Source organism: Euprymna scolopes, chromosome 28 (assembly GCF_053919585.1).
Source record: "Euprymna scolopes isolate OS-2025 chromosome 28, ASM5391958v1, whole genome shotgun sequence".
NCBI lineage: Eukaryota > Metazoa > Mollusca > Cephalopoda > Sepiida > Sepiolidae > Euprymna > Euprymna scolopes.
The window spans coordinates 68,316,384-68,329,602 of record NC_136509.1 but is presented as its reverse complement, the minus strand read 5'-3'; the positions used below and the strand labels follow the sequence as shown (position 1 = coordinate 68,329,602).

Sequence of the window (13,219 nt, the reverse complement as noted above, 5' to 3'; positions counted from 1 at the left end):
TTATTATTTTTTTTTTTTATGAAGGAATGTCGACAGTTTTTATTTGTCTTAAAAAATTTTCGTCGTCCAAATATATTTTATTTATTATTACTTTTTTTTTTTTTTTACGTCAAAACTTTATAAAACACCGGTTTAAAATCATATTTCAAGAATTTTGATTAATTAATATATATTATTTTTAAATATTCAATTTTTGTCCCCCCGCCCCCGTAGGGAAACCTCATTTTTTTTTTTATCTTCCTGTGAATGCAAGCAAGAAATTTAGGGTAGATTTTTTTGTTAATGGAAAAAAAAAAAAAATCTATATATATATAGCTCCCCAAAATGGGCATTCTGAATAGGAAAAAAAAAATACTTTTATAGTTTCATCGGTTGACAGACAACTCCTTTTCCGAAAGAAGGATTAGCCCCCTCCCCCCCCCAAAAAAAACCGTCACTGTTTATTGGAAACAAAAATTAAAATTGTCTCAGTCTAGAAGGATTTCTTATCTTCTGATCGAAGAAAGAAACTTTACTGTCCCTATTAATTCACTATATCGACTTGGACTTTTATTTTTACACTATTATGTTGTATTTTTCTTCTTTTTTTACTATGTTTAACTTTTTGGTCGATTTCCTAATAAATTGGAGATTTGCTGCTCTTTATTGTCCATTTTTTGTCATATTTTAACTATATTATTTTCATTACTGTTACTATCTTGGATGTTATTCTTATTAACTTTCAGCCGATGTAACCTTCGATCATCTTCAGGTGAGTCTTGTCAAACTCAAGAATCTATATGGGAGTTCAATTTATTTGATCCAATTGGGTTAGATTGTTTTTATTCTGTCAACCACAACCATGACTTCAGTATTTTTTATTTTATATTTAATTTCGGTTGTGGCAAATATAGAACATTCAAATTTGAAGACTGTCACTTAGAGTCGCTCTGTGACGAATCCATATGAAGGTCGGAGGTTACATAGGCCGAAACGTTGTGAGAAGATGACAACAATAGTCCCAAACACAAATAATGCGGTCCTGTCGGTGGGGCATTAGAATACGCCGACTGCCCCCCTGCAGAGGGTAAAAGTCCCTCAATGGGGGTCCTGGATATGACCTTAAACTATATCCAGTGGTGAGGCCCCAGCTTGTGGGCTTTGGGGAGTGTGGAGCCACCCTTTAATTACCATTGCTCCCAGGTCCAATCTGACCCGGAGTGGTAGTACCTGTTAGGGTCCCAACTATGAGTTAAATAGAAACCGACGTGAAAACAACAAATATATTCTATTAAAAAAAGTTTTTTTCAAAATTTTTGGATTCGGCATTAAATAACCCGAAAACGGTTGATATGCCGTAAAACAAAAATAACCAACCAACACAAATAATGCAAGTTCCATCCCCATCTAAAACTCTTGCAGCATGATACTTGAAACTTTTTCAAAGAAAATATTTTTCTGGTGTCTTTTTTTCTGGCCAAATGCACCCCAAAATAATTTACAGACATAAGTAATAAGAAACTTTGTCTGGAACTATCCAAATATTCTTAAAAAAGAAAAAGAAGAACAAAAACAAAAATAAACTAAACTTGATACATATAAATGGATTCTTTTTGTATACTTTTAATAAGTATATTTAAAATAAAAAATTATTACCTATTTCTATTTGAACAATAGTTTTCTTCTTGAAAAATCTGTATAATTGTTATCTCTGCCCGATTTAAGTTATATTTATTTTTATTTCTTAAATTTCTTATTTTTATATAAATGAGATGAAAAAACGATCTTTCTCAGAATTTCAATTTGGCTCCTCTCGAGGGCAAAATGTGGTAACGGACGACCTACATGTGGTAAAACCAACCATTTCTTTCTTTTGGATGACGAATATTAACAGCCGAGTGTTCTGTTAACTCTTCCAAATGTTTACCATTATATCATCTAAGTAGTAAAGTTATCTCCAAACTACTAAATTGTCTCATAAATATTATTTAAAAAAAATAAATAAATAAAAGTCGGTTGAAAAAATTGTTAATATTATGTGGAATAATTTTAGATAGACTCCCACCACCAACTTTTTTTTTTTTTTTTAAGACAAGAACTTTCGGGTTTTATTTTCCGGAATTCCAGAAGAGTAAGTCAAACAAAGTCAGATTTTCTAAAGTGCCGAATGGGAATCGGTGAGACGAGATGGGGGGGGGGAGGTAGATAGAGTAGAAACCTTTTTTTATCAAAAAAAAAAAAAAAAAAAAAAAATCTCCTTTGCCGGATATGAAAGACTTTCTTTTGGAGTTGTTCTGTTTCCTTTCCCCTCGTATCCATTCCCTTCCCCTTCCTTCTTCTTTCCAGATTCTGTCACCCCCTTTAATGACTTTAGGGACGCGAAGAAGGTCCTCCAAGACATTCAGGTTGAGTTTAAATTTTTGTTCCTACTTTCTTTTGAAAAAATGTTAGGAGTCTTAAAATCTGCAGGGGAAAGGTACATTAGTAATGGGATTCTTTCTTCTTTTGCTGGGTCCGCCGACTCTACAATCTCACATTTCATTCACTACTCGTATCCTTACCTCTTTTTTTTTTTTTTTTTTTTTTTTTTTTTTTGAAAATTTGTAGACTGTTCAAAGATTTTTTCATTGATTTTACCTTCCACTTATCATAAAGAGCAATGTGTGTCCACACACACACGTGTTTTCTATTTCACAATTTAAGTCAAGGTCTCTGATGTTTCACTTTTCTATAGCTGAACCCCCTTTTGTAATTGTTAATTTTCCAGCAGTAAGTCGGCTTATGTAAATGCTAAATCTGCGTTATTTAGGACTTAGTATCCCTAGGGATTTAAACTGCATTATTTTTTCGTTTATATATATTTTTGTCATTACACCTTCCCCCACACACATATATATATATATATATATATATATATATATATATATATATATATATACCGTTACACAAAAACTAGCGAGGAATTAAGAAAGAAAATCTATTTTTGCAATTTTCTTTTTTCATTTTTTCCTATACCGATTTATACGTTTTCCTTTTTTTTTTTTTTTAATTATTCAATTTTTCATTTTTCTTTTTTTCTTTCTTCTTTTTTTAAACTCCGTTGATTAAGACGTTATTTTATATTAATGTGATATTTGTGCGGCGGGGGATATTTTTCTATCATTTTTAAACCTATTTATAAATATTTCAGACCTGTTTATTTGCGAATACACAACGGAAGTTGTATAAATATATAAAATGGAATTTGACCAGTACTTTCTCATTTGCTCTAGCTAATTTTTCAATGTTTCTTTTCTTTTTGTAGTTCTCAGCTTTTTTTCTGTCTATTTTTTTTTTTCTTAAAAAATCTAAATTTATTTTTAATTCCTTAAAAATAAATTTTGGAATTTTAATACAGTAAAACACGGGAATGTATACTTTCTTTTGGAATAGATTTCATCAAATTTCGCGAATTGAATTAATCGGTCAATGACTGTGCGGTGCAATGTATTTAAAACTATAACTCGACCGGTTTACATGTCAACGATTGATTTGATCAATTTGCGGTTTGGAGTCTTTAGATTTTTGCTAATACAATCTCTCTCTCTCTCTCTCTCTCTCTCTCTCTCTCTCTCTCTCTCTCTTAAAACATTGAACATGATCATTTTGAAATAATTTTCTTCTGGCTGAGATCACAGTGTAGTATCAGTTCTGATGCTCCACTTAAGTTAATTTTTCCTTAGTCAATGTAGAAGAAACCCTTATATACTAAGGCAACTTTTATTTTTGCCTACATCCATAGTGCCTATTTTTGGGGAGCTGGATTTCCTCCACATTAAAAACGACTTCGTGTTACATTTTGCTCTCGTGGGGAAGCAAATAAATAGCTGTATGTAATGATAATAAAGGTCCTAAATCTCTCTCTCTCTCTCTCTCTCTCTCTCTCTCTCTCTCTCTCTCGTTCAAGATACTACTTGGGACCTTTATCATTTAGAGAGAGAGAGAGAGAGAGAGAGAGAGAGAGAGAGAGAAAGATAGAAATTACATTTATATCATTCAAGATAATTGGGACTTTTATCAGCTTATATATGTGTGTGTGTGTTCTATCTATCTATCTATCTATCTATCTATCTGCATATACATAGGGCGCGAGGCTTTTCTACTACAGAAATTAACCGAAAACTAATTGAAACACTTGGAAGCCCATTTTTTACGCAAATTTTATGCCCTTCTTTTGATCCTTACCGCACAAGAGATTCCTGAAATAATTGTTGGTATTTTTAATTCACTTTTGTTCTTTTTTTTTTTTTTAATTAACTAGAGATAAGTACTTAATACTTATTATGGTGTATATAAATATATAGGCACGCTCGCTTTCCTTAGCTGTAATCAAAATTTCAGATTGATAAAAACGAAAGATGAAGAGAAAATTGTCCTCTTTTCAAAAATTCTTGAGCAATGAGAAGAACTATCACCGACCGTTTTAAAACAATCAAAAATTGATGATCAACTACTAGAACTGCTATTGACAATCTATTTTTCGGATAAAGGACAGTCGCAATGCACGATGCTGAGTGAGAGAGACCCATTTGTTTTGATAAAAATATAATCACAGCAATTTATTTTACTGTTTTTCCTCTCCAAATTTTAACCTAGTTGATGTCTTATTTGAGTCAAGTGTTATCTTTAATAATTAAAAAAAAAAAAAAATGATGCTAGAAACGTAAAAATTCTCATTTTGTCAAAAACGGCCCATTTGTCGCATCATCGCCGAAATACCAGCCCGTTTACTGCGACACATTGATTATATTTGACATTTTAGAAAGACTTGCCTTCCATGGTTTATTTATTCTTGGAGTAAATGCGAAAATAAATAAAAGAAAAATAAGTTACCAAATAATTTCTTTTGTTCTTTATTTATAATTTAATCTTTTTAATTATTTCATTATTTTTTTATTTTTATTTATTTAAAAAAAAAAAAAAAAAAAAAAAAAAAAAACGTTGTTAGTGATTGATTGACCTCATTATTGATTTGTACCTCAACCAAAACAGGCCTTCCAATGATTTTTGTCATTTTTATTGTTTTATCCCGGCTTTTGTGCACTCAACTTTTTTCCGAATAAAACGATTATTGTTGGAACCTATAGGTTTGCTTTTATTTGGTCTGTTTGCTGCATCCGGTGACAAAAAGAAAACGGGAAGTGTCTTTTGACATTTTTAGAGTCTTCTATTTTGGAGGGGGTGTGATAGGGGTCACAACCTAATAAGGATAAATAAAAATGAGACAGCACATAGTTTTTTTTTTTTTTTAATCTTGTCTCCCCTCTTTGATTTTTTTAGGCTCACATATAAAAGAAAGTCAAAAAAGAGAAAGGAAAAAAGGTAAAGGAAAAAGGGGTGCGATGGGAACGGCCGTTCGTCGGTCGTTGGACCGTGCCAATGTTTTTGCTGGCTCCGACGTTATGGGCACATTGCCGACTGCTGTGTCTACGTTGACAGTGTTTTTCGCCTGCTGGAAGGAAGCCTTGCCCCCAACCCCAACTCAAACATCATCATCACCACCACCACCACCGCCAGCACCATCACTTTCTCCATCACCTTCTTCATCATTCTCATCATCAGTGGCCCGCTTCCCCCCCCCTCCACCCCATCGGCACACGGTGGGACGATGATGAAGATGAAGAGGATAATGATGTCTGTGATGGTGATGATCATCATCTCTTAGCAGGACGGTTGGACGAGCAGCGAGAGAGTGAGTGTGTGAGAGAGAGAGAAAGCGGACAGACAGATAGAGGACGTCGACAAACAACGACGAACACAGGCAAAAACCCACAGTTCTGTAAAGAGAGACCAGCATCTTCTTCATCCATCCATCCATCCATCTATCCCTTTTCTCTGTGTGTGTCTCTCTCTCTGTCTTCTTATCTAGCCCCTAAAAACACCAACAAAAAAAAAAAAAAAACAAGGGACATTCTTAGCAATAACAATAACAACAACAACAACAACGATCCGTGACGTGTGTCCCTATGCAATTGTGTACGTCCTCGACACACGCAGATGAAAAAATAGAAAAACCAAACCAACGACTCGACCCGATAGACACATAGACAAACAAACCAAATAGTTTTACAGTACACCGCAAAAAAAAAAAAAAAAAAAGTTTTACATTTTCTTATATTAACCAATCTTGGTCCCAGAGACATCCCGAACAAAAACAAATACAAAAAAAAAAATAAATAAATACTTGGAATTCGACAAATGCGATTTTTATCAAGTGTATGATATTTTAAAAGAAAAAAAAAACTTAAAAAAGACTACATCGTTAAACCTTAAGAGCTGCCCATGTCAAATGAATGTTAAATATGTTGGTTTGAGTACATTACCTACCTACTCAAAGGGATTTTTACCCAAGATTACCCGACTGTAATGTATCTATTATTTATATTATTATTTATTTAGATTATTAATAATAATAGTCGTAGTAGTAATAATACTAACGCTTGTGTATGTTTGTGTTGTGTGATTGTTTGAAGAAATTGTTAAGAGACGAAAGTAATTAATGTTGAGTTCGAAAGAGTGCAACAACATTAATAAACGTAGCTATTTAGATCGTCAGCATCATCAGAAACGGGAGTGAAAGAATGCCATCGGGAGAGAGAGAGAGAGAGAGAGAGAGAGAGAGAGAGATCGTTAATATTCCCGTTTGCTTGTGTATTCACCTTGCCCATGTGACCCCCACCAATCCCCGGTGACCCTGTAATACAGAAACATAATCATAACCCATCCTCTCTGTTTCTCTACCACCACCACCACCCTTTTCACACCACCCCCAATTTTTAATTGTCCCCTTTCTGTCCCCCTTAACGGAATCTGCATTTCTCTACTGTGTGCGTCATTTCTTTGCTGTCACTTCTTGTTCCTCATTGTGCGTCCATTCTTCCATCGTCATGTTCACCTTAAACTTCTTTCGGCTATCCTCTCTTTCTTGTGACTCTTCTTAGCTTGCGGGCCGTTTCGTTTTCTTAAGTATCTTCTTGTTTTGCAATATATATATATATATATATATATATATATATATATATATATATATATATATATATATATATATATATATATATACACACACACAACTACGTCTTTCGTTGCATGTCAGGTCAGTCTCTCATTTTTATTCTAATATTTCCCTTTCTGACTTTGTTCACCTCGTCACATTCCTCGAGAGAGGGTCCGCCATCCGCCCTCCTCCCTCGCCAAACTATTATTACTGCCATTAACTGACTTTGCTGCAACAAGCCTCCCGGTCCTCTCGTGTGTTCGTGTGTGTGCATGCATGTCATCATTGTCCCTTTCCTTTCTTTTTTTTTTTTTTTTTTTGTAGTTTCTTTATCTTTTTTTTTTGTTTTTCAATATGTTTTTTGTTGTTGTTTTCAATTTGTTGTTTCTTCATCCGCCGACCCTTTAATTTGTCTCTTTACATAAATCTCTAAAAAGTAAATAAAATTAACTCTTATCTTTCTTTTTGTTATCCAACTGCTCCCGACAATTCCAAAACAATATTCGTTGGTCATGATTATTCGGCGAATGTCACAAAACTCCAATTGTATAATTCTTATTTACTAGCCTCCCCATGAGGGCAAAGTAAAACATAATTTTTAATATGGCGAAAAATCCAGCTCCATCAAAAGTTGAATGGGACAAAAATAAAAGTGTCTTCAGATAGTAGAATTTCTCTTTCTGTGAAGCGAACGCAAAACAGATACTTCACTTTGATAGTTGTCTGAAAGCCGAACAACGATTATATACTATGATTATTGATTTACAAAAAGAAGAAAAAGAGAATTTTAATGAAGCTGCATGAGTATCATCATCATCATCGTCATCATCATCCTAAAGCCCCACATCGCATTAAAAGTGTCATTTGTCTTTGAGTGTTTGGTACCGACCATTGATTTTTCTAAAAAGCCAGAATAAAAGAATACGATTAAAAATAAAAGAAGAGGAGAAGAAAATAAGCGATCACGGCCACAGCGATGAGTGTGTATAGGCATGTCCTTGCAGCCTCTGCCGACTAGTAAGCTGTGACATTTGTCTGCATCATCATCATCACAAGAGTCCTACAGCAGGAGAAAGGATGGGGAACCAGTAGAACAGGCCCATGTGTGCGCCACTCTATGTATGTACACATAAATATATACATCACTTTGACTCCGACATGTGATAGAGTTTATATGTGTGTGTGTGCAGCATCATTGATCCGCGGCCATGCCACTACTGACTGGCTGCTGCTGTTGCTGGCGGCGGAGGCGGGGTTGTGGGGGTCGGGCGGGTGCTGGAGGGCCAAGTGATCCACCACACTTGTGAGGCGACCAACGACACTACCGCAGTAGGGACCCAGACAGCTTTGACCCAGGCAGGAATTTTTTTTACTCCCCTCTCTTCTTCGTTGTATTCTTGGTCGTCCTTCGGTATTTTCTTTTAATAAGCCGGACATTATATGCGACAGCATCTCATGAGGATTTCCTTTTTTATATTCCTGTTTGTGATCCACGGAAAACTTGTGGCTGACGCGGTAGGAATTTTTAAAACACCCCTTTCCCTACCTTCCCGTTGATATGAATGATATTGCTATATATATCTGGGGTTTTTTTTGTTTTTGTTTTTTGGGTTTTTTTTTTTTATCTGTCTCAACTTTGACATCCCAATCAAGGTCCCATGACCTTAACACATCTTATATATCATAAATTGTTTGAAATTAATCAACCATTCAAAAACATTTCAATTAATTAGGATATTCTGCGATGAATAATTGCTATTTGTTTTTTGTTTGTTTCTTCATAATTTTTGGATTTAACGTAAATATCCTCCAGGCTCTCTCCCCCCCCCCCTGGTTGTGCCGTTTTCCAAGTGTTTCCTTACTCTGTCACCACATCGTGTCGGGTATGTTGTGAACGGATTTGTATTTGAATGAATGAAGATGATAACAATGATGATGCTGGTGCGTGTGTCATCATCTCTCTTTTCGTCTGTACTCCCAATCCGCCCTGTTCCATGTGCTTTCCTAACTGTGGCCATGCCACATTCCAAAATTAATATTCTCGTTCTGCTTTCGCCCGTGTGACTTTGCCCTTCTTCATCTTCATCTTCATCACACACACACACACACACACACACACACACACACACACACACACACACGCTCGCGCGTCTTCCTCCCCCTCCGTTTTGTCCTTTCACATTGTAAGGATATCGATTTAAATCTTTTTTCAGTTATCCTCCTTTTTTGTGTGTGTTGTTTTCTTTTTTTTTTGTGTGTTGTTTTCTTTTTTTTTTTCTTCATATTATATTCAGGGCTGATTCTTTTTGTTTTTCTTTTTTTTTTTCTTTTTTTGGTGTTCTTTTAGTATGCATAGCGATATATGCAAATAAATAAATAAATAAATAAAAGTTTAAAAAGAAAACTATATCATAATATCATGTCAAATTCAAAATTCGTCCATCTAAAATGTATAATTTTCATAAATTGATATAGAGAGAAAAATGGTAGCCTGCAGGTTTTCAGAGCTAAATATAGTTTTTCGTCTACTATCCATTTCACCAGGATCCCCAGTATCGCGACTGAAATCCTCGACATGCCGATATCCAGCCAGCAATGAAGCCACTTGAGGTAAAAGACCTTTTTTGCCCTTCTCTTTCTCATACCTATGTAGTATGTATTCATGTTTGCATATGCATGTTTATATATATATATATATATATATATATATATATATATATATATATAAAGAAAATTTACCAGGATTTGTCAATGTAAAAGTTCGATGACATTTAACAGCAGAGCATACAGAATACAAAAATATAAATAAACAATGGTGATTTAAATTCCAACATATATATATATATATATATATATATATATATATATATATTTATATTTATATATATATATATATATATTTATATATATATTTATATATATATATATATATATATTTATATTTATATATATATATATATATTTATATATATATTTATATATATATATATTTATATTTATATATATATATTTATATTTATATATATATATTTATATATATATATATTTATATTTATATATATATATTTATATTTATATATATATATATTTATATATTATATGAATATATATATATATATATTATGTATGCATATAGATATTATGTATGTATTTGCATGTATTCATTCTTAAAAAGAAATTCTACTTTCACTATTATTGATGTTGTTCTGTAAAATGCGTGCATCTCTCGCCAGTAGTAAAAGGCCGAATGAGCAAGTAGTTTGTATCATGATGATATTATTCTGATAGTCTTGCAATAAAAATAAGTTTGTATCTTACTAACATCACTTTGTGGGATATATATATATATATATATATATATATATATATATATATATATATATAACTGTGAAATGGGATGCTATTAGATTATTTCTCATAACTCTAAGTGAGTTAGTTCTTGCTTTTAAAACTTTGCGTAATCAACGGATAGACCTTTTTGCATGTGTTTGTATATGTTGTGATAGATATTAATTAGTCCGTAATTGTTTTCTGGCCAGTTTTGTACTTATCCTCTGTTCGGTATAAGTCTAATTATTGTTAGTTCAGCTGATTACTGAATGTAGAGAGGGCCTTGTTTATAGAGAGACCTGATTACTCTGTATGAATGAAACGTGAAGAAAATGATAAGAGTTAAAGAAAGAAAAAGGAAAATAAAGAACTGATTCTCTCATCTCTGTAGAAGTTGGTCCGGTATCTTCGGAGCTTTCGCCAGTAGTAGCAAAAAGATTATGATGTCATTCCGATAGAGTGCAGGAAAATATGGACCAGATTACTTGGAAGAATCAGAGTCACTTGTGGACCTAGTAGTGGGCTCATCAAACATCTCCATTCTTGAGGTTAGGGTTGCACTCTTCCTTGGGGGGAGGGGAGGTGCACAACTGAAAAGGGGGAGGAGTATGAGTGGAATTGTGGGGGAGGGGTTGCAACCCAGAACAGGAGGAGGAGAAGGAGGAGGACATGGAAAAAGCGTGTTAGGTAGAGGGAGGAGATAGGTGTAAGGGAGGGGGCTCTAAAAATTTCTAGTGTGTCGGCAGTTGTTAAGATGAATTAGGCTTGCCCCCTTGAGGGCCTGTCACAGGGAGAGTGTGGTGGTTGTTCCACTCTGCTCTCTGTCTGTCATAGGAAAGTCCCCCCCCCGTTGTTGTCCATTGAGAGAAACCACCCCCCTCTTATTGATTGATATTGATCTAGCACACTAATTATTGTAGTTTGTGGCTGCTCAACCACTCAGAAGCAGTGTGTGCCTTCTCGATGTCGAGCCGCTGCCTGTGACATGTGCCCGCTTACAGCATCCTATCATGCATGTTTGCGAGGCCAGACACAAAGTGCGTTTTCAAGAGCAACAGACCCCAAACAGTAGTCGCCATAACAGGATATGACAGTTGGTTGCCAGCTTTTTTGGCACGGGCGGTAGTTTAATTATAGTGATGGGACTTGGCAATATCTACCTTTTATGAAATAAGAGGAAGATGAAAACGAGAGCGTTTTGAATGGACCGAACACTGCCGCCGCCGCCGCCCACGCCACCACCGCCGCCGCCGCCGCCTCACACTTCAGACTCGACCCAAGATGACAAAAGCGATCTGAAGACGAAACTTTTTGAACAGAGAGGCATGTCGTGACTGACTCTGTGCTTCTTCAAGTTTAGCGCAAGCACCGAGAAAAACAGAACGTGCGTATGAGAGAGAAAAGGAAAGAGAGAGTGAGAAAGAGAGAAGAAAAAAAAGTAATTCATTTACTGCAGCAACAGCGGCAACAGCGACCGTGATTGAATGGAGATGATTTTGATGACTAAAAAATATTCAAGAAGGATTAGACACTCATAAAGAAAGCTAAACACAACTTTTCCTTTTTTTTTTTTTTTTTTTTTTTTTTACAAATTCTTATATCCATTCATAAGTGACCCATACGTTAGTGTGTCATATTATTTTTTTTTTTTAAGAGCATCAAATAACCGTGCTATCAAACACAAAAAGTAAAAAAAAAGAAAAGATATTGAACGTCAATATTTAAAATATTACTAATAATAGTGTATGGGAGGAAAGTCACCATGGTTTCAAGCGGAAATATCATAGGAAGAAAGTTTGGGCCTGGCAAAAAATTCTTGCCTGACAATTTCCAAATGACATATGACATGGTAACACCTGCGTTTGGATTTCTGAAGATATCCAAGGTAAATTTTCAAATAAAAACATCACTTGTTTATATATATATATATATATATATATATATATATATATATATATATATATATATATATATATATATGTGTGTGTGTGTGTGTGTTTAAAAATGTAAACAATTCTTTTATAAACTGGCTCACGAGCAATATTTTATTTACATTTTCCTATCTTAGGTTTAGAAACTTGTTTCGTTTTCGTTGATAAAACTTTTGTGGTCACAGAGTTGTTCCAAGATGTTGTTGGAGAGTTTCATATTTAGTTTAGTTTCATTGTTTATGCTCTGTTTGCAAGCATGGCATCTAAACTCCTTATTTTATTTATTTAATTTATTTTGGTGTTTTTCTGTCGAATGAAATACGAACGTTCCCAACGTTTCAATTTTTGTCTATTTCCCTCTTGATTAGACATTCAGAAAATCTTTAGAAAACTTTGGTATGAAAGATATGACCATCAATTTTTGTTCCTTTTCCGTATCTACAAAGTGTAAATATTGCATGGATGCTTTCTCTCATCGTTATAAATAAATTAAAATATCGATACAGTTATTTTTGTTTTTGTTTGTTTCTGCAAAAAATAAAAACAAATAAACAAAAGCGGCAAATTATTTTCCTAAAAAAGTTGTTAAAGTTTATCAAAAAACAAAAACAAAAAACAAACAAACTAAAGCAGAACAAGATAGAACTTTACTTTCTGATAATCAATAACCTTTGTTTATATTTATTTATACAGAATTAAATGTTTTCTCTTGCTCTTTCTCTCTCTATATGTATGTACGTATATCTGTATGTATCTATTTATTTATTTATAAATGTGTTATAGAAGATCAGAAAAATATCGGTACCGTCGGTTTTAAACTCAAAGAAAGGTGACCAATATTTGGTTGCCTATGATGGACTTTTTTCAGCCTTCCGACATAGGAGACCAGATATTGGTTCCCTTCTTTTCAATTTGAATCGACGGTACCAATGTTTTCTGATCTGTA

At 34.0% G+C, this 13,219-nt stretch overlaps 1 protein-coding gene across 1 annotated transcript in view; it reads left to right on the top strand.

Annotated features, from left to right (window-relative positions):
* Positions 1 to 5,722: 5,722 nt before the first annotated feature.
* The window catches only part of LOC145249689 (zinc finger protein basonuclin-1-like), a 305,499-nt gene continuing 298,002 nt past the window's right edge, over positions 5,723 to 13,219 (top strand). Inside the window, exons 1-2 of the mRNA XM_080111487.1 lie at positions 5,723 to 6,381; positions 9,557 to 9,622. Coding sequence (XP_079967613.1) covers positions 9,608 to 9,622 — 15 coding nt within the window. The 5' untranslated portion in view covers positions 5,723 to 6,381; positions 9,557 to 9,607. The remainder of the gene's footprint in view (positions 6,382 to 9,556; positions 9,623 to 13,219) is intronic.